Below are 26,966 nucleotides of genomic sequence, written 5' to 3' on the forward strand. Positions count from 1 at the left end.
TGCCAAAAAACCTAGAAGTTTCTAAAATTCAGTCAGCTAAGAAACTAACAAATTTCAAAAAATATCTGTGTAGCTAAGGAAAACACATTATTTATGACAAAAATATAAACTTTTCAAAAGATTAGTATTTCAGAAGAATAAATATGGTAGTTTCCAGTTACAAATAAAATATGGCTTTGTTTACTAAATGTATATAAGCTTTTCAGATTATTTTTTAAATGATCATCTGAGATATATAATATTCTAACATTAAAATAGATAATCAATTATCTCAAAAATTATTCTCTACACATATTCTTATTAGCATTTTGGACAGGTAAGTCAGGATAGATTAGGACCATGATAACTTCTGAGTCTTGGTTCTCCAAATGATGTAAGACAATCATCTCCTGTGACAATTTTTTTCCCCTCTATTAACATCTTTTCCCTCTCTATAACACCTTTCCCCCCCTCTATAACACGCTCTCAATAACACATTCTCTTCCCATTTGCTGGAAAGAATTTGAGATCAGAGATGTCTGGGTGGCTCAGTCTTTTAACATCTGCCTTCACCTCAGGTCATAATCCCAGGGTTTTGGGATCAAGTCCCATGTTGGGCTCCCTGCTCTGTGGGGACCGTGCTGCTCCCACTGCTTGTGCTTACTCTCTGTCTGTCAAATAAATAAAATCTTAAGAAAAAAGAATTTGGGATCAGAATGAGAGGCACTGCTCATCATTGATCATTTACAAATCAAATGTCAATATTGAATGAAGCATCATTCAGCTACATTAACTAAGGTGGTTGAGTATGCAGTTATTTGACCAGAACATGCTCTCTATCTCTGCTGATCATTCATTGCTATTTGTAACTCTCTGAATAACTCTGGATGGTGTCCTTGAGAGACTGCCTCAAAGATTTCTGTGATTGTCTACATTTATTTATAAAATATTTATTGACTAGACAAAGGGTCAATAAGCACTTGAGAAGATGCTCAACATCATTAGCTGTTTGAGGTGTACAAATTAAAACAATTAGACACCACACCTACTAGCATGGCTAACATAAAATGACAAGCAATAATAAGCATGAGTGAGGATATGGAGGAATTAGAACTCTTATTCATTGGTAGGATTGTAAAATGGTTCAACCACTTTCCAAAAACAGTTTGGCAGTTCTTCAAAATGTTAAAAACAGGGTTACCATATGACCCAGAAATTCCACCTCTTGACATATACCCATGAGAGTGGAGAACATATGTTCACATAAAACCTTATAAATGATTGTTCACAGCAGTATTTTCATGATAGCCAAAAAATGGAAACAACCCAAATGTCTATCACCTGATGAATGGATAAAAAATATGTCACAGATTCCTATAATGGAATATTATTCAGCCACAAAAAGGAATGAAGTGCTGATACAGGCTACAACATGGATGAAACTTGAAAATACTTTGCTAAGTAAAAGAAACCAAGGCAAGAAAAGGCTACACATTATATAATTCCATTTATATAAATGTCCAGAATAGGCAAATCTATAGAGATACAAAATAGAATAGTGGCTTCTAGGAGTCAATGGGAGGAAAGAGGATTGCCAATGGGTGAGGAAGTTTTGGAAATGATAAAAATGTTATAAAATTATATAGTGGTGATGGTTACACAACTCTGTGAATATAGTAAAAACAAATTGTGTACTTTAAAAGGGTGAATTTTACGTTATGTGAATTATTTCTCAATAAGATTGTTATAAAAAATATTTATTGACTGCCTGTTCTGTGCCAGAAACCTTTCTAAGTGCTGGGAGTTAATGTAGTGAAGACATCGGAGACCCAGCTCTCGAAATAGATGTGTCTGCTGAATCTAAGTTTGTGTCCCTAACAGACTGCACGTAGGTTGGGGTCCTATACTTTTTGCCAAGGGAAAATTTGGCAGAATAATTTTCCCCATAGTAATTTTCACTTTCCCTTCTCTGTAGCTTTTTCCACTAAGAATATATAAAAAAGAAAACTGTCAAAGAAGTACAAGAGGAGAATGAGTTGTCACAGATTGCAAGAATTTTAAGAAGGTAAGAATGAACAAAATTATCAGATGTTTCAGAGAGGTCAAGAAACATACCCCTTGGATTTGGCAGTTAGGAGGTCTATGGTAATCTCCTAGTACAGTTTCAGTAGAATAGCGAGGAGAGAGCAATTCTGTAATTGTTGCACGTAGCATAGTGCTGAAAACATAGTAGTTGCTAAAGATAATATTTGTTTTCTGTGAGAAAACAAAGACTATACTGACCTGAAGTCCTCATGAGAAGGGAAAATAGATAATGGGTGGATTTGAGGGAATATGAGTTAAAGGAACATATTTTTAGTGGGAAAGAAATTGTCTGCAGTCTGAGAACACATTGCTAGTAGGGAACAAAAGTTTGTATGTAGTAGAAAGAGAAAAGGCAGCAAGGTTTGGAATAGGTGAGAGGGTTCCTCTGGGAATAAGTTAGATCTTTGTAGATACAAGTATATATGCAGGGGTGGGCAAAAGTTTAGGGAAATAATATGTGATGTCTTCAAGTTTATTAATTAGGAAGTGAAATCATCTGCAAAACTTGAGGGTGAATACTAGGGAACCAAGAAGAGGGCTTGAAAAGAGTGGTGAAGATTTGGAACCAATTGTAAAGATTGGAAATATAAACTTGCCAAGCACAATATGAACTTGCCATAAGAGGATTGCCAGGGCATGGTATAGTTTCCAATGTAACTGATGAAATTATTCATTAATATGCCTAAATACTTCAGATTTTGAAGTATTCTTGGGCATACTTTCTTTAAATGTCTTCCAAGAGCTATCTAACTTCAAGGATAAAAAGATAAAGATTGTGGGTTAATGCTATACTGACATTTTCTTATGTGTGTGGATCTTATTGTTTTTAGAACTCAGTTGAAGAATAATTCAGATTATAGGCAATACTTAACATTTTTTCTTTAATGAAATTGTCAAACATAACTTGTGTTAACTCAGATATCATCTTTGTTCTTTGGGCCACTTAAGACATGGATGAGACTGACTTTTCAACATTATCCTGTGGATTGTAGCTGTTCAAAAGTTTCCTCAAGATGTATGTGTATTCCCTGAAATCTTGTGATTTCATAATCATTTCTGGCTTGGAGCTCCTATTTCCATTTAGTCTAGTTTATAGATCATGTAACTTTCTGTTCATTTTGCCTGTTTCCTATCATGTTAACCCAGTTGTTGATTTTGGTCTTCATCTCAGTAGCCACTAGGAACATTCACAGAGGCAGAGACATGTAGAGATGACTTTGCTGAAGGTGGTAATACGCAGGGATTCTTATATCGTAGTAACAGAAAACAACTCAACTTGATGTCAGCCTCCTGTACTTTTCTTACCCTTCTTTTCTTCCTCTATTCTAGGGAAGAAAACCTCAGTTCCTCCCACTCTTAAATGGAGAGTCATTTAGCTGTCTATGTCTCCTACTGCCAAAGTCAGACTGAGATACATCTCGGCCTATGCAAAGCCAATAAAATGCTCAACTGAACAAATGGACCTTTTTAAGAAATCTTTTTGTGTCCCTTTTACATAACTCTCTAGTCAATTTCATTTTTTCTTTTTTTTTCAGAACTTATCATTAAAAATATTCTTTTTCTTGCAAAAGATAAGACTATTAGGGGTGCCTGGGTAGCTCAGTGGGCTAAAGCCTCTGCTTTCAGCTCAGGTCATGATCCCAGGGTCCTGGGATCGAGCCCCACATTGGGCTCTCTGCTCAGCGGGGAGCCTGCCTCCCCACTTCTCTCTCTGCCTGCCTCTCTGCCTACTTGTGATCTCTGTCTGTCAAATAAATAAATAAAATATTTTTAAAAAAAGACTATTAGGCAAAATAATTCTTTTTTTTTTAAAAAGACTATTAGGCAAAATAATTCTTTTTTTAAAATAATCTATTTATTTGACAGAGATCACAAGTAGTCAGAGAAGCAGGCAGAGAGAGAGGAAGGGAAGCAGGCTCCCCACTGAGCAGAGAGCCCAATGCGGGGCTCGATCCCAGGACGCTGGGATCATGACCTGAGACAAAGGCAGAGGCCTTAACCCACTGAGCCACCCAGGCGCCCCTAGGCAAAATAATTCTTTATCAGAACTAAAAAGAAACTTAGATGCTGCCCCTCATTCCTGAATTGTACCAAAAAGAATTACTGTCAGAGGCCGGTCACATAGCTTTTCATATTCCTGAGTTTTATTTAATTTTTTAAAAAAGATTTTATTTATTTGAGAGAGGGGGGCAGAGGGAGAAGCAGACTCCCTGCTGAGCAGGGAGCCAGCTGTGGGGCTTGATCCCAGGCAGACACTTAAGTGATGGGGCCACCCAGGCACCCCAATATATTCCTGAGTTTTAAAAACTCTTCCATATAACGTTTTTTTTTTTTTTAAGATTATATTTATTTATTCGACAGAAAGAGAGAGAGAGTGCACAAGCAGGCAGAGGGAGAGGGAGAAGCGGGTTCCCTGCTGAGCAGGGAGCCTGATGTGGGACTCCATGCTAGGACCCAAGATCACGATCCGAACTGAAGGCAGATGCCCAGCCAACTGAGCCACCCAGGCGCCCCAACTTTTTTTTTTTTTTTTTTTTTGAAGGTGAGGAAGGGCAGAGGGAGAGAGGGAATCTTAAGCAGGCTCCACTGCTAAGGCAGGGCCTGGCTATAGGGCTCCTCAGGTGTTAGGGCTTGGGCCTTGTCACCTGGGGTGGGACTTGGGTCTGGATCTCAAAACCCTGAGATGACCTAAATCGAAATCAAGAGTCGGGTGTTTAACTGAGTGAGCCACCCAGATGCTGTACTTTTATATAACTCTTATAGTCTATAAAACATGCAAAGTTTTCAAAGCAGACCATGTTTTTCATGAAGGCACCAAAGTCACATATTTTCTTCAGTGTTTTAATTTAAACTGTGGTATCATTGATAGGTATCTCCTCTTGACTATCATGGTGCAATCATCATTACATGTACATAAAAATCCCTATGCCAGACTTTTCACCAAGAAAAAAAAAATAAAAATTTACTTTATTAACAACCAGACCTCATTTTTCTTAGTTTGGTGGAACTTTCCTCTGAAATAGCCAACAAGGTTCCTTCTCTCTTCCTGAGGGTGGTTGGTTGAGCTCTGTGTGGAGAATCAAGAATACTGGGTTATGTCATTAGACCTACCACTAGCTGTTTACATCAGCTAAGTGCCATAACTGAACCTAATTGATCATTAATCGCTCCCTTACAGGGACGAATAAAGAAGAAAAAGGGACTGTTTGAGAACAGTTGAGAAATGCAAAGAAAAATCTTCCTTATTAGATATACAAGCAGTGAAATGGTCCAGTGAGTTCAGGATAATGCTGCAGGTGTTTTGAAGGAACCAATCAATGGTGAGGAAGGTGACAAGAATATAATCACATGCTGTCCTCACCAGTGGGATAGTACCTAATGTATCAAGAAGAATAAACAGGAAGTATTTTAACAGGAGGTTGAGAAGGAGCCTGTGATTTGAGCAATCCAGTGTTCTTATTTCTAAGGAAAACACCCTCCGAGGATAAACACAGCAGGCTTTTCAGATTCAGAATGTTTCAGCTGTTAACATTAATGCAACTGTAGCTTAATGAAAAGGATTTCATGCTGTGGCTACAAAATGTGACTGGAAGTCCTTACAGTAGCATTAATAACAGTAAGATAATAAAATGTCCAGGGCATGGATAGTCTTTAAAAAGTCATTACTAGCAGCAATAACTCACTTTGTAAAATGGCATTGTAAGGAATGGAGAAAGCAGGGAGACCACCACTTGGATGGTGAAGGAGTGGAGTGGGGTGAAGGAGCTCCTGGGTTTTGTGGAGAAGGGGATAGGGGATGGCTAGAATACCAGAAGATGAAGAAAACTGGAAATACTGCTAGCTTTGCAGGGAAGAACATTAGGGGCCACACGTTAAAAAAACATCTTCGCCGATACTCTATGTGTTTTTCTGACTCTGGTGTTGTATTTCTTTTTGAGCATTATAGAATTGTAAAATCGATGGTCAGACTTTTTCTAGGACCTTCTGAGGAGTTAGAGAATCCTTCAGAAATAGAAGACTGGAATTGGTAACTTAAGACAAAAAAAAAAAAGAATAGAATATTGCATGGGCTGGAAATGTGTGCAGGCCATTATTCACAAGTGAACTATGGATAATAATAATAGTAACCACCATTTATGGAGTTCTTTTTTTTTTTTTTAAGATTTTATTTATTTATTTGACAGAGATCACAAGTAGGCAAGAGAGGCAGGCAGGGAAGAGAGGAGGAAGCAGGCTCTCCACGGAGCAGAGAGCCCGATGTGGGGCTCAATGCCAGGACTCTGGGATCATGACCTGAGCTGAAAGCAGAGGCCTTAACCCACTGAGGCACCCAGGCGCCCCTATGGAGTTCTTACTCTATACCAGGTGTTGTATTATGCACTTTGCAAATGGAACCTCATTTAATTTACATAATAAGCAAGGTATTTTCTCATGTCTATGAATGAAGGAAATTGAGGTTAATTAGATGCATTCCGAAGACTAAAATCTATAAAATAAATGGGAAGTTCCAAACAGGCATACTTGTAAGGAAAAACTTAGTAAACTCTGACACCAGGGATGATGAGATGGTGTTATCTACTTTGTGCTTTATAGCAGAGATTAAGACTAGAGCCAAACTCGGGATATTAGTGGAGAAATAATTATCAAAATCTTATCCTCACCTTGCTACCTTTTTAAGCACTACTAACCAGTTGCTGATATTACTATGCTAAACTAATGAAAAGAATCTCAAATCTCATGGAGCTTACATTCTAGTATGGGAAACAGATCATAAGTAAACAGATATTAAAGTAATTTTAGATAGTGATTTTGTTATGGATAAAATGTGAAGATGAAATGGGGGGAGGTTAATTTTAATTAGGTGGTTGCCTGCAGGAGCAAATTTGAGCTTATTCTCAAATTATGTGAATAGGTCAGCCATTTGAAGATCTGGCAGAAAAGCATTTCAGATAAACAAAGTAAATATTGGGGAAATGATCTGATTGTTAAATATGGATGTCCTAGACTATTTAAAGATTGCCAGTATTTTGGTAAATAAAGAGAGCTTCAGTTTGTCTTAATGTATCCCCTAACTCTTTTACTATTTAGATACTCAGTGGTCCAGTCTGCTTCTAAGGTCCCACTATAAATATAGTTGGTGGGCTCTTATGTGGAGGCCTCTTGTGTCCTTTTCAGCTTCTGTCCCAGGTCCTAAAGGAGAAAGGCATTACTCTACCCTAAGTAATTGCTTTAAAGACATCTGCAATGATTCCTCCCATCTGTGTACAAGTGTTTCTTTACAACAGTGATTTCACTACTTCTCTTATCAAGAGATAAAACCCTTTCTCTACAACCTTGAATCTGGCTGGCCTTGTGACATGCTTTTCCAGTAGAATGCTGTTGAAGTAATATTGTCAGATTTGTGAGTATAGGCTTCTAGAGCTTCTGCTCTTGTCCTCTTGGGATACTGCCATCCATATAAAAAAGTCCCAGCCAGTCTCCTCAAGAATAAGAAACCAGATGGAGACAGTGGCCCAGCCAAGGCATCCCCAACTACCAGACTTTTAAAGAGTCAGGCCGGCTTTGATCATGCATCCCTAATGGCCTCATAATGCCATTAGTGACCATCAGCAGAATGATTGACATCAGCAGAAGAACCATCCAACTGAACCCACCTCAAATTTCTGACCCACAGAATTATGAGCAAATAAAATGGTTGTCATTTCAAGCCTTTAGTTTGTTATGCAGCAGTAGATCATTAAGAAACTAGCTAGGCTCCGAAGATCTTTCTTCTGGGCTTCATGTTATCTTGCTCTGACCTGAAGTTGCTAACTGAATGCTCCTTTGAGAGTCTCTTGGAAGGTGCTGGAACGTGTTATACTAATCTTTCATGCCTTTTTCAAATGACATAAATTCAAATTATTTTAAGTATGCATATCAGCAGAAAGATTAATTCTGCTTTTTTTTATATTCTTTTTTTTTAAAGATTTTATTTTATTTATTTATTTGACAGAGAGATCACAAGTAGGCAAAGAGGCAGGCAGAGAGGTGGGGGAAGCAGGCTACCTGCTGAGCAGAGAGCCCGACGCGGGGCTCAAACCCAGGACCCTGGGATTATGACCCAAACTGAAGGCAGAGGCTTAACCCACTGAGTCACCCAGGCGCCCCTGATAAAGTATTCTTAACTTATTATCCTGAACTAATGGACAAATGACACTGCTAAATTGAACAGATGGATTCAGAGTCCTTTCTCACTGTTCTAAACTTTTGTTTTCTTTTAGCACATGCTCTAAATTCCCAGTTTAGGAAACTTTTTTATATTAGGCTATTCACCGAGTATAGGTGTCTAGTGTCCTGAGCACTAGAATCTTGACTACTAACTGTCTATTGATTCTTGGTGTGTCAGGTACTTGCCATTAATAATCAAAGGGGCAATTTTGATTTGGGATGTTATAAAGATATAATTGAGAGTAAAGGAGCTCAGATTAATAAAGGAATCATACATAGTTCTAGCCTACTATCTGGCTGTGGCCTTAATTACTGCTTCCACTCCACTAAGAAATGGAAGGATATGAAGGCACTGGTTATGACATGTCTTTATGGCTTTCCAATGTTATGGCTACATTTATTCCTTTTTGCTACTGAACAGATCCAGTCTGAATAATTCTTCAATTACAGAAGGATGCCTGCTGCAGTTCCTTTTAGTCACCTTCTTTTTTTGTTGTTGCTACTATGATAGTTTTTTTTTTTTTAAAGATTTTATTTATTTATTTGACAGAGAGATCACAAGCAGGCAGAGAGGCAGGCAGAGAGAGAGGAGGAAGCAGGCTCCCTGCTGAGCAGAGAGCTCGATGCGGGGCTAGATCCCAGGACTCCGAGATCATGACCCGAGCCGAAGGCAGCGGCTCAACCCACTGAGCCACCCAGGCGCCCCACTATGATAGTTTTTTAAGGATCTATGATGTTTGATGAGTAATCAGTTACTGATTAGGAGTGTTTACTGAAAACCCTTCCTCTGCTACTCATAGTTCCACCATTCTATGGTTATTTGATATCATTCAATCAATATCCCTTTTCTGCTTTCCCATCAGCATCAACTGTGGTCAAAGTTATCCATTTGCTGACCCACTGGGATTTGTGTGGTTTATTCAAGCAGGTGGAGTACACTAGTCTCTCAAATAATAGACTGACCATGTAATACCTCAGCCAGTTTCATTTTTAACTCCAGCTTTTCTGCATGGTGTCCTATCCATTTTAGACCACCCTCTTTCTGTTCCTAAGCTTATGTTCCCTTTTAGACTAGGCCCTCAACTTCCTGCTTCTTATTTGAAAAACAGTTCTCAGTTTAGAGTAGAAACAAATGGTATTTCCTGAACTCAGTCAGTTGTTGAAATTATGCTCTGCTTATTCGCTGCCTTAAATATCCTGCTCTGCACTTTTACCCATATTCTTTGTAGTGATTAATGCTCACATCTTAAGAGTTAATGTTTCTAAATGTCCTTTAGTTTAGTATTATAGTACCTGGGACTTTAAACATTTTAAGATGAAAGATAAATTCCATTAATGCTTTTTCATAAGGGATAGCAGATTTATAATTGGCAGACTTTTATAGATTTATTGATCTATAAAATTCCATCTCAGAAATCTTTTTCTATGATTCTATGTTATCAGTATCTAAATGTGAAGTTGAGCAGAATGGGCTGGAAATATTTGTAGGATGCTAGAGCTTAACTTTGAGAGATTTAGATGGGTATCGAAGACATTGGTTACCATTTATAAGGTCTTCCCGTAGTAAAACAAAACATAAAACCCTAAAACAACATTTCAAATTCATAGGTATAATCTGGCAAGCTAATATTTGTATTATATTTTTTGAATGACATAAGTCCTACATGAATATGTTGTCATTGTGAAAAATTAATATACAAAAGCAATGCAGAATAAAAACTCAAGCATCTCTTATCTTGTTTGAGTTCCTCCAAAAGCCAACTCTGAGAAAATGTCTTGAGAGTTTGGTATAATGTGAAAACTCCTGTTTTCCTCTTCTACTCATCGCTCACTGAATACTTTCATATTGTGTGGGGGTGGTTTTCCCATGCTAAGCAATTCTCCAACTTTCTGTGGACATCAGCCAGGTGGGTATCCTATAATTCAATTCAGTTCTGACACTGCTTGGAGACAGCATCAGATCCCACAAGTTAAGGGCTTGATCTCAAAAGATTGCTGTTCAGATGCTAATCACAAGTTCACCCAGGCTTTGACTGACTGGATGTATATCAGAGGTTCCCATAATCCCTTAGTTTTGATAATCTGCTAGAATGGCTCACAGAATTTAAGAAAACAGTGTTTTTACTACATTACCAGTTTATTACAAAGGATACACCTCAGGAGCAGGCAGATGTAAGAGATGCATAGGACAAGGTATGGGGGGAAAGCATGTGGAACTTCCATGCCCTTTCAAGGCATACCACTGTCCCAGCATTTCCATGTGTTTACCAACCTGGAAGCTCTCTGAACCTGGTTGTCTGTAATGGAGGCCCCATTACATATGCATGATTGATTAAATCATATGCCTTTGGTGATTAAGTCAACTTCCAGTCCCTGGCCCCTCCCCAGAGGTTGACAGATGAGGCTTGAAAGTTCTAATCTTCTGGTCTTATGGTTGGCTCCTATTAGTCCCTATTCTGTGGTCATCTAGGAACTTTCAAAAAATCACCTAATTAACATAAATTGAAGTGCTGTTAAAAGGGGCTTGTTACGAATAACAAATGACACCTTTATCTCCCTTACACTTAGGAAAGTCCAAGGACATAGGACTTTGTGCCAGGAATAAGTATGAATACCAAATATATATTTCCCATTATAAATCACCATATCACAATAGGTATTTTAGTAGGGAGGCAAAGGAGTGAAGAAAATGACAAGGAAAGAGAAGAAATTCCAAAAAAGTTAATTACTACCACAGATAGTTGAAGCTTAATCCTGTTGGAGAATCTCTGAGGAATCCTGTAGAATTGTAGAAATTTGCTTTAGAATTTTCCTCCTTAAAAAAAAAAAAAGAATTTTCCTCCTAAACTATTCGTTTCCTTGATCTATTTATTTAGTCTAAAACTAGTTAATATCTTACTGTTTTATTCTACTGTATAGTATGTTTTGATTTCTAGTAGGGTAAATTGTCTTTCCTATTGCTATTCTTCTTAAGAGCTAATAATGTTCTTTGGGTTTTTAGTCATTGTTTTTTTTTTTAATATTTTATTTATTGATTTGACAGAGAGAGATCACAAGCAGACAGAGAGGCAGGCAGAGAGAGAGAGAGAGAGAGAGAGGGAGGGAAGCAGGCTCCCTGCCGAGCAGAGAGCCCGATGCGGGCGGGACTCGATCCCAGGACCCTGAGATCATGACCTGAACCGAAGGCAGCAGCTTAACCCACTGAGCCACCCAGGCGCCCTAGTCATTGTTTTTAAGTAAGCTCTACACCCAGTGTGGGGCTTGAGGTCACCACCCTGAGGTCAAGGGTGGCATGCTTTATGACTGAGTCAGCCAGGTATCCCAAAGCTAATAATGTTTATACATTTTTTTCTTCTGTATAATATTTAGAATAAGCTAATAAAGTTTTCTTTCTTTTTTTTTTTTAATTCTTAGGGGATTTGGATTGGAATTGCTTTGCTTTATAGTAAATATTGAGTGTTCCCATTCAGGAACATATGTCTCCAATTTAGTTGGGTTGTTGTACATGTTTGTAAAAGTTTTATTTTTTTACATAGATTTTGTACATTTCTTATTTCATTTTCTTGTCAATATTTTATAGTTCTTGTTGCTACTGTGAATGGGATCTTTAATTTGTAATATTTTATTATTATTATTTTTTTTAAATAATCTCTTTGCCCAAGGTGGGTCTTGCAGTCATGACCCCGAGATCAAGAGTTGCATGCTCTACCGACTAAGCCAGCCAGGCGCCCATAATTTATAATTTTAAAACATGTTTTTGGTAGTGTGCAAGAAAGCTATCTATTTCTGTAGGTTGCCTATGCATGTAACTTACTAATAGTTACTAACTTAAGTAATAGTTATTACTTACTTACTAATAAGTAATTAATACTAGTATTAATTACTAGATCAATTACTACAGTTAGTAAGTTATTAACTTACTAGTAGTTATTGACAGGTAAACTTCTATCCCTTTACATTCTTCTCCTTTCAGACTCTCTTATCAGTAGTAGGAGACACAATTTGGTGGCTTTTTTCCCACCTCTTACCCTTGGAGATTAAAAAAAGACTTTATGTTTCTGACTATTTTAACTAGATTTTACTTACCTTTTGTGATCTATCGAATTTCCACTATTACCACCACACACCAGCCCCCTGGAATATACTTTTTCTACTTTAACATTCTGGCTCAAATAGAGCTAGAATTTTTTAAAAAAGCACTTTAATAGGGGCGCCTGGGTGGCTCAGTGGGTTAAGCAGCTGCCTTCGGCTCAGGTCATGATCCCAGGGTCCTGGGATCGAGCCCCACATCGGGCTCTCTGCACAGCGGGGAGCCTGCTTCCCTTCCTCTCTCTGCCTGCCTCTCTGCCTGCTTGTGATCTCTGCCTGTCAAATAAATAAATAAAATCTTTTAAAAAAAAAAAGCACTTTAATAAATGCTAATGACTTTTAAAGGACATGTTACAAACAACAAAAACCTAGATTTATGTAAGTGCAGAATTTTTACCATAGCACTGTTTCCTTACTTTAAAAGTATAAAGAACATTTCTTCCCAAGTGTCAACATATTTCTTTACACTGACCTGGGCTTGATTTTCATCATTAATTCTATGGACATCAAAAAGAAGTAGAACAGCTTGTATAAAACCTCCTTGCTATTGGGGTACCTGGGTGGCTCAGTTGGTTAAGTGTCTGCCTTTGACTTGGGTCCTGACCTTGGGGTCCTGGGATCCAGCCCCACATCCTTGCTATTGATTTTATGTTAATAACCTGTATACTCTATAGTGTATTGTATTACGCTCTTGAAAAAAAATTTTTCCTAATAATGTGACTTTTTCTTTATTCTTTGCCTGAATCCAAACCAAATTTCAAATAAATCTTTACACATGATAATCTAAGTTTCTGAACGTAAGTAGTAATATGGCATTGTCATCAAGAGGTTTGAAACCAGACAGACCTGGATTTGAGTCCCAACTCTACCAATTATTACATGTGTAAGTGTGTAAAAATTATTCAACCTTTTTGAGATTTAGTTTTCTCCTTATAAAATGCTACTAATATTATCTACCCCATAGAGATTGTAGTTGAACAATTGTTGTCGAGATTAAGGAGCTCTAGTTTGTCAGTTAGTGCATACTATTTTCTCTATTCCCACAGTTCTTATTTTCCTAGGCATTATTTGATATCCTATTGTTTATGGTCAATATTTTAATTTGAGTTGATCCAATAAAATATAAAATCTTAGGAAAACAGTGAACTCTGAGATTGATTCTATAACACTGTTTACTTCCTTCTAATATTCAAATCAGAATCTCATTGGTTCCAAGCTTTTTATTAAGGCTTTTAACCCTTAACTGTAGAGTTGGAGTTCATACATTAAGAAGTCAGGTAATTTTTATTCTTTTCAGTGGCATGGGTCACAAAAGAAAATTCAAGATACAGAGTTGAGGAATAAAAGATAAATAGTAAGTCAGGCTGTGTGAAGCATAAATTGGAAATATATTGTATTATGCCATAAGAGATAAATGAGTTTATAGCATCAAAATAAATGACTCAGTGTATTATTTTGCTATAATTTCAGGCCATACTAAATTACTTGCAGTTTCTTGGCCATACCATGAAGTTTTATATCTCTATCTTGACACATGCTGTTATCACCTTCCTGGAATTCCCTTTTCTCTATCACTTTTATCTATTTAGTCTATTAGCGCTTCCCAGTGAGCTAATACAGTGCATATGTGCTTTCCTCATGCAGTGTTCGAGGTCATACTAGTAAAGATCATCTTCATCAGATCCCGATCAATTACTATGCTTCTTGTAAAGCTCTTTCTCTTCTAGGTACTTATTACTTACCTATGTTCATGTACTAATTGTATTATATTATTATATTATTACTTTGTCTGCCTCTGTCCCTTACATTACTGTGAGCCTGATCACCATCGCATATTTGGCATCTAGAAATGAGTTGTAAACGTGTGTTAAATGAACTGACACTTATGTTGCACTGCTCATGTACCTTGACTTACCTAACCCCTAACCTTCTGAACTATTCAGCTATGCATTCATTCCACCCATTTATTTATCTATCCCATCCACTTATTCCATCCATCTATCCCATCTATCCATCAGTTTTATCCATCTGCTTATCTACTCCATTAGCCTATCCATCCACTTCATCTGTCCCATTTGTCCATATCTATCCAGAAAATACTTAATTTGTGATTTTTAAACACTGTGATTGGCAATGGACATAAAAAATGAGAAATATGTAAATTGCAGGTTCAAGGGATTCATAAAGAGGAAGTGGAACAAGCTAAAAAATAAATCACTTTTCTATTTTTTTATAGTGATTAAAGTAAGAAGTTCAAGTAATAATAGCATTATTTTGGGTCAATTGCATATTTTATTTTCCAAAAATACAATAAGTATTTGTTTAGAAGTGAAGTGGGATTTTACTTTTTTCCTAGAATTGAGCAATTTTATGACATAAGAGATAGTATTAATGTTCTGGAAGAAATATAGATCTGCTTTTTCCATAATCCAGTAACCTTTTAAAGCAATAGTAGATATGTGGTATCTTCTGATATAATTATTTTTATGATTTTCTTAATGCTCAATTACTACATAGAGATTTACTCTGTGTAAATAATAAAGCAAAATGTGTGAGCACATTTTATTTATTTATTTTTATTATTTTAAAAATTTAAATTCAGTTAAGTAACATACAATGTATTACTAGTTTCAGAGGTAGAGTTCAGTGATTTATCAGTCTTATATAATACCCAGTGCTTATATGAGCATATTTTAATGTTTATGGTTTTTAAAATGTTTTTTCAGCCAGAAATAAATAACTGTTCTGTTTTAGGAAATGAAATTAAGACACAAATTTTCAATCTTAGATCCAAATAAGATTTTTAAATGTATCGCACAATTGTAATCGAAAGAACAGAGAAAGGGCAACCACCTTCCACAAATGGGTAAAAGGATCAGGCCTTAGCTTTCTTACCACACTGGCCATATGAAACCAGAGAGTGAAAGAGAAACCAGGAGAGCATACTGTGCATGAACACTGATCTTTAACATGATGTCCCTACCTTCTAGTAAAATTCGGCTCCTTGGCCCAAAAAAGATTCTGATTGATGGGATGAGTAACTCCCCATCCCAGTAGTCACTGTAAGCCCAGAGGTACTCAAGTGTTTTCTCAAGACTCACAGCGCTCCCTTCTCACCCCTGAGCAGAATTCTATCTTCCCTATATTCTGAGGTCAAAACATAAGGAAAGGATGAATGTTTGAGTTTTGCAAAATATTATTTTATCTGTGGATAAAATTATTGTTATGACTTAGAGGATTTGGAGCTTAAACAAAGAATGTGAAATAAAATTTTTCAAGCTTATTACACTATATTTTTATAGTTTAAATCAGATTATATTGTTCAACATTAAAAGTAAGCATATTCGTATTCTGTTTAACCTCTGCTAGATTTAGATAGATGTTCTCATTGAGTATCTTTTGCTAATAAATAAATTGCATCTAAAACTATAATTAACTTACTATTTCCTCTAATATGACGTGCATATACCTTAATGAAATTTATAGAAAATTATGTTTCAAGACTATAAATGGCAAATGATTTAATCATTGTTATATCATTAAATGAATCTCAATGGAAGAGAGAACAATTTAGATCTAAACAAATATGCATCTAGTTTTACCACCAAAAGTCATCTAAAACCAACAGGCAATATCTTATTTTAGTTTTTTAAAATTGTATTTTGAAAGACTTTGTATTTCCCGTGTCTTTGCCACCTATTTTTCTCAATTGAAATAGGTCTGATAATGGGGTTATTTCTGCCATACATAAAAATTAAAGCCTCCTGTAAATATATATTTGTAAAAAAAAAAAAAAAACTTGAAAGCTGAAAAGATACTGTAAAATATTTTATCTGAAAGCTGTTATTGGTAAAAGAAGATAGATAAATGAGAAAGTTTACAAATATGAAAATAATCAGTTTTTTTATAACTGCTCTACTTTATATTTATCTAGAATTAAAAGATTAAATTAAAGCTAAGTAAGAGTCCAACTATTTTTATGTTTTTAGCAAAGTATAAAATAATGGCATACTGCTCTTTCCTTTAGCTTTCCGTTACTAACTCTCATCTAGAAGGTTGCATAGCATATAGTATGTTAATTAATTCCCAAGGCTATGATATAAACTTCCTTATAAAATATGATCTATACACTGATCTTTTTTTTTTTTAAGATTTTATTTATTTATCTGACAGAGATTACAAGTAGGCAGAAAGGCAGGCAGAGAGAGAGGAGGAAGCAGGCTCCCTGCTGAGCAGAGAGCCCGATGTGGGGCTCAATCCCAGGACCCTGGGATCATGACCGGAGCTGAAGGCAGAGGCTTTAACCCACTGAACCACCCAGGCACCCCTATATACTGATCTTTGATAATAAGCCAATGTAATATTCTTTAGGAAGTATAGAAATTAAAGGAATTAACAAAAGATATCCATATTTCATGGTTAAAACAAAAACATATAATTTATATCAAAGTACTTTGAAAGATACAGAGTGCAGTGCAAATATAAAATAGTAATTTCAAAAATTTTTAATCTTACTTTTCCTGGTGTCTTTCCTATTTATAAGGCTTCTTTATACCTTTCATGTGATCCCTATTCTACTTAAACTGTTGGCCAATCCTATCAGGCAGAGAATAAGAAAGAGATAAGGAACCAATAAGCATGGTGTTAAGGCACTTTAAATAGTTCATTTAATCTTAGAGCATGAAAAATCTTGTCGGATAGGCCAGATGTCTGTTTCTTTTATGGCCATAGATGAAATGGGTTGTGGTTGTTGTTTTGTTTGTGTCTGCTTTTGTTTTGATGTTATTATTTCTGTTAGTTTCCTTGCTGCTACTTTAATGAACTTGGAACCTTAAAACAATGAATTATCGTCTAATGATTGGACTGGAAGAGATTTTTAAGGATCCTTAGGCCCAACACATTCTTCATTGTAGAGCTAAAGAATCTAAGGGCTCCTGAGAGGAGCGACACAAGGACTAAATGCCACAAGCAATAGTTAACTTTTTTCTGTTGCATTCTTAAACCACTTCTCTAGCGTCTATAAGTATTAGGACAGAAGCATGTCTGAGGTGCCATGATAGAATGAGGAGGGATCCTTAACAGAGGGGTGTGTGTGAAAGAGAAAGAGAGACAGACAGACAGACACAGAGACAGACACAGAGTGAGACCACAGCACTGCTGTGAATGACTAGGAGGGAAAATGGGTGGGTAAAGGCTTCTGGCAGTGACGGACACCTTAGGATCAGTAAGGAATAGTCTAGGCAAAGGTAGAGAGAGAGGGGCATGAAACTCAGAGGAAATAGCATGTAGAAAGATATGAAAGTTCAGAGAATATAGGTGTGTGGAACTGAATGAGGAATTGGACTGATATAAATGGCCAAAGGAAAAGCATCTCTGAAAATACCAATATTACGAAGACTTAAGAGGTAAATTCTCAAGAGTTCTGAGAGTGTTTATTTTAATAATCTTGTATTTTGTTTAATTGTTTAGCCTTCCCCCCATGTTTTTTTTTTCTTTTTTGCCATGGCTTCCAGGAAGCTTAATGCTTAATACTGTATTTAATTGCGGTAGGCTCACTGAGACTTGTTTTTGTTATATACTTATGTTTATCTGTTGTTTTTTTTTTTAGTTCCTTCTCAGTTACTTGCTTTTAATTATTTTTCTCTTGCTTTAGGTTCTCTCTAAAAAATTATTTGTGCTTTTTTATTGATGGCCTGGAAAAGTCCCTGATATGGAAGAGAAGGGAATATTAGAACAAATCATGCCTACTTCCCTACTCTGGCCAGGGCTAACCCTGTATTGACCAATGGTTCCTTTTGTGAATGTAGAGAATAATTTTTTCATGAAAATAGGCACAACTTAAGGGCATAGCCGTTTAATTAAAGTATCAAAGCTTAGATGCGAATAAGAAACGTGAAGACTGGTGCCTCAAGCACAGAATAATCTTTTATAATAATCAAAGAATTTCCTTTATTTATTCCAGCAATTCAAAGTTTAAATAGACTATTTATTTATTTATTTACTTACTTTTAAAGATTTTATTTATTTGACAGAGAGAGACACAGCGAGAGAGGAACATAAGCAGGGGGAGTAGGAGAGAGAGAAGCAGGCTTCCCACTGAACAGGGAGCTCCATCTGGGGCATGATCTGGGGTTCGATCTGGGGCTCGATCCCAGGACCCTGGGATCATGACCTGAGCTGAAGGCAGACACTTAACAACTGAGCCACACAGGCGCCCCTAAGTAGACTATATTCCACATAAAATACAGGGTTAAAGTTTCCAGGAAGGTATTTATTTTGATTCTATTTTTTTTTATTGATTCTAACATTGGGATAATGTGTAACTCCCAGATTCCTAAACAAATTATTATTTTTTTCAGATCTGTAATTACCTGATCTGTTAAAATCAGCAAACATTTTTTCCCTTTACTTTTCTTCTTTTGTCCTATTGCACTGCGTGTATCTCTGTAAGCCATATTCAATTCTCTTTGAAAGGAGGCAAGGCATAAATAAACAGAAAAGTATTTATTAAGTACTCATCTTGCACCAAACAAGATTATAAAGATAAATGTTTCTAGCCAAGTCAGGGAGACAAACATTTTTTAAAACGCTTATGCAATGTTATGGACTGAATGTTTGTATCCTACCACCAAGTCCTGTGTTAAAATAACCCCCAATGCAATGGTGTTAGGAGATGGGCCTTTGGGAGGGGATTAGGTCCTGAGGGTGGAGACTTCATGACTGTGATTAGGACCCTTATTAAAGGGACTCCAGAAAACTCTCCACCTCTTCTACCAGGTGAAACACAGAGAGAAGCCTGCTGTCTATGAACCAGGAAACGGGCTCTCACAAGACACCAAATTTGTTAGTACCTTGATTTTGGACTGACCAGCCTCCAGAACTGTGAGAAATAAATTTATATAGTTTAAAGTCCATCAAAATGATATTTTGTGCAAGTAGCCCAAACTGACTAAGACAGACATGAAGTGGTAAATACAAAATTAGAATTCTCCTATGAAGTTGTCTTAGAAAAGGAGACTTTGTGCTCATTCTTGGTCAGCAGGAAGTTTGCTCAGCGGGTATCTCTGCTGAGGAGCAGGGATTGTGGTGAGGAAGGAATTTCATATGCACACATATAGGATCTTTAGAAAAGAGCAACCTGGTCACATAGGCTGGACTATTAGATATGCCAGGATCTGTGGGGCGCCTGGGTTGGTCAGTCCTTAAGCGTCTGCCTTGGGCTTAAGTCATGATCCCAGGATGCTGAGATCTAGTCCCACAAGGGTGCCTGCTCAGCGGGAGCCTGCTTCTCCCTCTCCAGCTCCCCTGTGCTTGTGTTCCCTCTCTCGCAATCTCTCCTTGTCATAAATAAATAAAATCTTAAAAAATAAATAGATATGGCAGGATCCTTTGTGATGGCAGAATCCAGAATGAATGATTGACAGAAAGGTCCAGGAGTGGGGATCAAGATCTCTTTAAGGCAGGATACTACCTTTTCTTTATTCTTGCATTTCCTATAGAACTTTATATAAAGGAGGATTAATAAGATCTACATACAACATGGTCTTCTTCACAAAGTAAATAAGTCCACAAAAAAACCCTTAGTTTCCCCCAATTCATATCTAGATGCTGGAGATATTTATCACTGAAGTTACTTTAATATGATGTGCCAGAGAGACAAAAGGTCAGAGAAAATTGAGATGGGCTTGAAAGGGCAGGCTGACATCTGTGGTTCTTATTCTTTGATCTTTGCCTCTGGTCTTTGATTTATAACAATTATCAAATAGCAGTTTGATAATGGTGAATACTGTAATTGGGAGACCTTGTAATTTTGCAATGGTGAACATTCAGTACAGCATTAAAGTGATTTTCAGCAATGTGCCGTGATTAGGCGAGGGTATTTACATTTACCATCACATTATTTTCTGTTTATTATTGGGTATAATCAAGACAATGAACTTATATAGGCCAGAATAGCACAGTGGCCCATATTCTATGGCTATGTGAGTGTGCAGACAAGAGAGCCGAAGCATGGCCTCCCGGTTCACACTGGTTATTTTCATGACTGATTGTAAAGTATGCAGCTGGACTGACAATGTAACCAGTCCCTCCAATCTGTTGTACAATAGTCACTTTGTACTTCTCGATTTAACCCATGTGGATCAAAAATACTGCAAAGGTAAAGCTTTGTCTAAAGATATAACTTTTGTAGGTTATCCATTTAGCTATCACTTCTCACTTCAGTCCTTGTTACTCTATTGCCTATGCTATAAATCAAAATTCTCACAATTACCACTGAATCTATCCCAGATGACTGTGGCTACAATGAAAATAGATACTATTCTATATGAGGAATAGATGTGTTTTTTAAGGGTTTTGTGTAAAGATTTCAAATCAATTTTTCCGTTGCTTCCATTAACAAACAGACAAATGTATCCACAGAAAATTTGTTAGCGCCAAGGAATAATAAAGTCACTCTTAAGGAAGCAGCAGATCCTTTACAATAACCATTTTTTAAACTTTTTAAAAGATCTTATTTATTTATTTGACAGAGAGATAGAGAGCACAAGTAGGCAGAATGGCAGGCAGAGGGAGAGGGAGCCGGATGTGGGACTCGATCCCAGCACCCAGGTTCATGACCTGAGCCAAAGGCAGATGCTCAACAGATTGAGCCACCCAGACGCCCCTACAGTAACCATTTTAAAGGAAAATATTATGAAGATAGCCCCAAGAAAATAAAACAACTCTTCTGTATTACTGCTAAAGAATTCTTTTGTAGACAGAAGTTTCAAAGGCTGCCCATAAGCTATAGAATAAAATCTAAATTTTTAGAATGATAGTCTTGTTTTGACTTACCAACTTCCTCTGCACTATTCTTCCCCAAGAGATCTCTGCTCAAGTCTTATGTTTTTCTTGCCATTTTCTGAAGATATGCTGTGATCTTGCCTCAGGACCTTTGCATTCGAACTTCCCTACCTCTGTGCTTCACAAGCTTCTATTTACTTTTTCCTCCTCTTCCTGCCATTTTTGTGCTCACTTGACAACTTATGTCTATTACATTCTTTAATTCTCAGGAATAATCACGTATGTGCCCATGGATTTTGTTGCACAGGTTCATTGTAACAGCAATGAGAAGAAAGAAAAACTGGAAAAAAAATCAGCATCTAACAATAAAATATTGATTAAATAAATAATATTATACAACTATATAGTGGGATACAATGCATCTGTGAACATGATTTTATAGAATATTTAATATCATGAGGAGATATCGACAATGTACTATAATTTTAAAAAGCAGATTATAAACTACTACATATACATAATCCTATTTTTAAATATATAAATGCATAAAGGAATGAAAAGGTATATACTTGTAAGAATATTAACCCAATTTAATATTGTCCTTTAAATGGTAGAATACCTGATAATCTTTGTTTTTCCATAATACTATTATCACTTTTATAGTCAGAGAGAATTAGTAATTATTTTAAAAATCATCTATCTGTTTAGATGGCTACTTCATTTAGGTAGATTACAGGCCCCTTTGTATTATAGAGGTAATTAATATGTTAATTTATAAGTACATTTTATATTAATATATTGTATTTATCTTTGTATATATATCTTTGAATCTTCAGTAGTGGCTGGTACAGAATAACACTTAAATATTTGATAGATAACCAGTAGTATGGTTATCATAGTTGTCACTGCCAGTTTTCTGATTAAATCTCTTTACATATGTGTTTAACTCCTTTTTCCATTTCATCAGTGAACTATACATTCTTTTACACATAAGGCAAATTCATAGTTTATTATTGAAAGTTGGCCTACATTAATAACTTTTAGGACTATTATATTTTGCTGCTTTAGGCTCTGCTGAAATGCAGAGGTGGTTCTTACAAAGAAAAGCTACTATTTTTCAGGAATCAGCTTTTGCTCCATAACAAACCACCCAAAATTAGAAGCTTAAAATAACTACTCTTTCTCATGGTATTGTGGTTTCTGGCCTGGGCAGACTTGAGCTGGGATCATTTGGTAGTTTGATGGGGCTGAAAGATGTAGAATGCTCTCACTACATGTCTGGAGGTGGGCTGGATGTCAGCGGGGGCAGCAGGGCTGACTTGGCCACAAGCCTCTCATTATCCAGCATCGATCTTGGCGTTATCACAGAATAATGGTCATAGGGTTCCTAAGAGCCGCAAGAGAGCAGCCCTAATGCATAAGCACTTTCAAGGCTCTGCTTGCTTCTTGTGTGTATGTCTCATTGGCCAAAGCAACAGACATGGCCACGCCTAATTTCTAGGACTGGAGAAATAGACCCCACCTCTTAATGGAAGGAGCTGTAAAGTCACATTGCAAAATGTTGTGTATACAAGGATGGACAGAATTCGTTGCCAGTTATGCAGTCTAATGCAATTTATAATAGTGATATTGGAATGATGGAAGATATATTAAATACATGTTTCAGTTTTGAATAAATATTATACCTTTGGATTTTTAAAATAAAAATAGGATGTTTAGGGGCGCCTGGGTGGCTCAGTCATCAAGCATCTGCCTTCGGCTCAGGTCATGATCCCACCATCCTGGGATCGAGCCCCGCATCTGGCTTCCCGCTCATTGGGAAGCCTGCTTCTCCCTCTCTCACTTCCCCTGCTTGTGTTCCCTCTCTCATTACCCACCCCCCTGTGTCAAATAAATAAATAAAATCTTAAAAAAAAAAAAAAAGAATGTTTACCCATAGTTTAGCTTAGTTGCTCAATACTTGTGGTTATTATGTACTGAAGGAAATTCATCCCCAGAGCATGAATCAATGCTGTGAGTAGTTGGTGACTGAAATGTAAACTCCAAAGTAGGAAGGGTAAGTGATGAGGTTGAAATATAAACTAAAACAAGGTGATAAAGGACTTTGATGATAAAGTTAAGAAGCTTGGATTTTGTCCTATAAACAATATAGAACCTGGGAGGCTGTTAGGCAGAAGAATGGCACCTTTTTTTAAAAAAAGGTGTATATATATGCATTTTCTTTTTTTAAATTAACATGTAATATATTATTTGCCCCAGGGGTACAGGTCTGTGAATCACCAGGCTTATGCATTTCACTCACCATACACCTACCTTTGAAAAGCTTTATCTGAAGTGAAACGAAGGGTGAATTTTAAGGGGAGTAATCAGAAGGCTGCTGGAATTTCCAGGCAAAAGAAGAAAAGAGTACAATCTTGGGGAATAGTATACAGTTGGAGAAATTGTTAGGAAGCATAAAATTGCAAGGTTTTTTAATTTGTTTTTTGTTTGTTTTGTTTTGTTTTAGATTGGCTGTGGGGATAAAGGTGAGGGAAATGTAAAGGAATAACTCCTGGATTTAGTTTGCATTTCTGGGGCCATGTTATTCCACCAATGGAAATGAACAGAGGGATAGAAGAGATGAATTTAATTGTGGAGTATTGAGTTTTATTTAAAAAAAAATTTTTTTTAATTTACTTAAGAAATCTCCATGCCCAACACGGGGCTCAAACTCACAAGCCTGAGATCAAGAGTCACATGCTCTTCTGATGGAGACAGCCAGGCACGCCTAGTTTTAAATTCCTGTGGGGCGTTCAGGAAAACTTTAGTAGGCAATGTGAGTCTACAGCTCAAGGGACTGTCTAGACTAGAATTATAGATGAAGGCAGTGATGTGCTCGTATATGTTTAACGAGAAGCTCTGGGGTGAGTGGGAGTCTTGATTTCTAGCATTTGCCAATTTCTGTGATGTTAATACTCCCACTGTAGCCAGTTTCAAGCAATGAGTGTGATATCACTGAGTGTGGAGCTGGGAAGAAATTAGTAGAAGCCCCTATTGTAAGCTGTTGGGAGTGGGCCCCAGAATACCACTGGTCATCAGTATATTTTGGGTCTAAATATTTTATCTAAAATAAATCTAATTCTCGGGGCACCTGGGTGGCTCACTGGGTTAAGTCACTGCCTTCGGCTTGGGTCTTGATCTCAGGGTCCTGGGATTGAGCCCTGCACTGGGCTCTTTGCTCAGCAGGGAGCCTGCTTTTCTCTCTCTCTCTCTGCCTGCCTCTCTGCCTACTTGTGATCTTTCTCTGTCAAATAAATAAAATCTTAAAAAATAAAATAAATCTAATTCTCAAAAATCCCACCAAAAAAAGATATTCTTTTTCTTCTTTTAATGAATGCATGGCCACTAATGTTAAAGCTGGATTCAAACCCAGCTCAGTCTAGCTCCAAAAACCATGCTTCAGAATTAGTCTATGCATTTTTGGTAGTAATTCATCTAATTTTCTTAATTGTCTCTCTCCCTCTCTCTCTTTTTTTCCCCGACTTGGGAAGCCACACAAATTCTGTAGTTACACTTTATGCTGAAAAGTCATTGTAGAGGAAGTACATACTATATTGGAAATAAGGATAAACGTTTCTGAACAGAATGTCAGCTTCTGGCTCAGGCCCTGATTACTTCTATCAAAGATATATATTAGAAATATTAACACATTACTCTCTGTCTGCCTATATTCTTAAGTTGGGTTCTCCCTTGAAGCAAAGCCTGAGAGTGATTTCTTGAAAAAGTGTTTTATTGAGAAAGTTCTTCCTAGGAGAGCAGTGACAGAAGGGTTCCTGTGTGGTAGTCAAACAACGTTAGTGCTCTTCTTCTTCCAGAAACTATATGTTGAATATGGTTTTTGAATGAGAGAAAATGAAAATAAAGAGCCTGTTTTCAACTACTTAAGGATTATATAACAATGAGAGACTCTGAATCTGCACAGTTTCTGTCCTGAACATGAGTATTGCTATAAATTTTTGGCACTGTGCAAAAATTTTGGAAACAAGCTTTATTCTTGGTAAATTGAAGGATATTATTCAATTTTTATTTCCCATCTCAAAGAGCTCTTTGAGGGAAGAGGACACCGTTGGTAAGGGTTTTCTTTTCCTCTGACTGAATTTTTCCGTGCCCTTTTCATGGTCATAAATTGAGAAAAACTGGCTCACCTGATTAAGGTCCCTGTAGAAAGGGACTAATCTTCAGCTGCTTAGTAAATTCTGCAAGTTAGGAGGAATAAAAATGGAAAGCTGTATTTGCCTTATAGTTGGGTCAGGACTAGACAAAAATGTAAAAAAGATAATGTTTTTCTTTGGTGTTCCTGACCTTTCCTTTCATACCTTTTTCCATCCCCTTTTTTTTTTTTTTTTTTTTTTTTTTTTTTAAGATTCTGTTTATTTGAGAGAGAGCAAGAACAGAGGGGAGGAGGCAGAGGGAGAAGGAGAAGCAGATTCCCTACTAAGCACATGAGGGGGGTGGGGGGAGGGGGTGCAGCTCCATCCCAGGACCCCGAAATCATGACCTAAGCTGAAGGCAGACGCTTAACCAACTGAGCCACCCAGGCGCCTCTTGAGTAATAGTATAATGATATTCCAATTTCTTTTTGTGGGATTACCTTTCTGCTATTAAGTGAAAACTTGATGAGACTATAAATCAAGGTGCCTGCTGAGGAGTGGGCAGACAACCCAAGAGTCAGTCTGACTCTTCCTGGTTCTTTGCCTCTTTAGTGGAATGATTCAGGCATGTGCGAAAAACAATGGTTGGCTCCTCTTGTTCTACCAAGGCTCTCTGTCAAAACAATTGAACAGTTCCTATTCCTGAGATGGCTACAACTTTCTGGTTTTTGTCCTTTCTCATCTTGCCACTTCAGGCTTTTGCTTCCCTTCTGTGAGAACTTCATTGTCTCCCAACACATTCTTTCTTGCTTAGATTAGTCTGGGAGACTTCTGTTGTTTATAACCAAAGACCCACATCTGACTCAAGGTGTGAGGAGACGCGGTGGCTCTCTGTGAAAGCCATCTTAGCATCTCTGATTATGTTGTTGTTTTTAATATGTGAAAAGGAAGTGGTCAGACTGCATGGTTTCTAATTTGCCCTCTAACTCTAAGAAGAAACAAATATATAAGGTTAGCTCTCCTTAGAAGTCTTTAGTAATTCTGAGCATTTGCCCATTCCCAGGTGAATAGGTTGGGGGCTAATCCTCTTTCCCATTAACTATGACTTCTAATTTGGTTCTTAGCATGCCTTCAGCCTTAGGTCTTGGAGTCCATCTAAGGTCATTTTAGTAGAGGCCACATCTGTGGTATCTGAGTTATCTGGCTAAGCATCCTAAACTCACTGGATATTTGCCAGCCATATGCCAGATCAAGGTCTGTCAGAATGGTCTCATTTAAAAAGACTATTTAAACAAGAGAAATTACATCTGAGAGAAAGGAAAACATAGGTAAAGAGCCCAAGGAACTGGCACAGCTGGATATCATTAGCAATAATCAATATAAAAACCAATATAAAAAGCAACAGGAAGTGAGATGGGGCAGTGTATGTACATATGTGTTGACATGAATGTGTATGTATTTATGTGTATGTTTATAGGTATGTGTGTGTCTTTTTAAGAGTAAGTGTGTAACATATATTTTTTTAAATTGTTTCCTCTGCCCACTTTCCCGACCCTCACTCCTAACTTGAATCTCTGTACTGTATCCGGTGGGAGTGCTTGATGTATTGAAATCATTTTAGAATTTCAGTCTTGGAGGCAGTGACTTTGATGTTACAAGCCTAGAGGAGGGTTAAATAATTACTTTATTAAC

General features: G+C 37.0%; 1 protein-coding gene across 13 annotated transcripts in view; it reads left to right on the top strand.

Annotated features, from left to right (window-relative positions):
• LOC116866117 overlaps positions 1 to 26,966 on the top strand; it is a 198,799-nt gene that overhangs the window by 78,072 nt on the left and 93,761 nt on the right. For 5 of the 13 annotated variants that reach the window (XR_004382334.1, XR_004382333.1, XR_004382331.1 and 2 more), the window contains one exon: positions 1,955 to 2,044. The exons of 4 other annotated variants lie outside the window; for them this stretch is intronic. Coding sequence is in view for 5 of the 9 variants with exons in the window: in XM_032854826.1 (XP_032710717.1) it covers positions 1,955 to 1,977 (23 nt within the window). In the remaining 4 variants the exon portion in view is untranslated. Of the gene's footprint in view, positions 1 to 1,954; positions 2,045 to 2,547; positions 3,372 to 3,393; positions 3,514 to 26,966 lie in introns of those variants that run through there. 4 more of the 13 variants (XM_032854817.1, XM_032854823.1, XM_032854818.1 and 1 more) reach the window with 2 other exon arrangements.

The sequence above is a fragment of the Lontra canadensis genome, unplaced genomic scaffold (genome assembly GCF_010015895.1).
Source record: "Lontra canadensis isolate GAN:19392208 unplaced genomic scaffold, GSC_riverotter_1.0 scaffold9, whole genome shotgun sequence".
NCBI classification, from domain to species: domain Eukaryota; kingdom Metazoa; phylum Chordata; class Mammalia; order Carnivora; family Mustelidae; genus Lontra; species Lontra canadensis.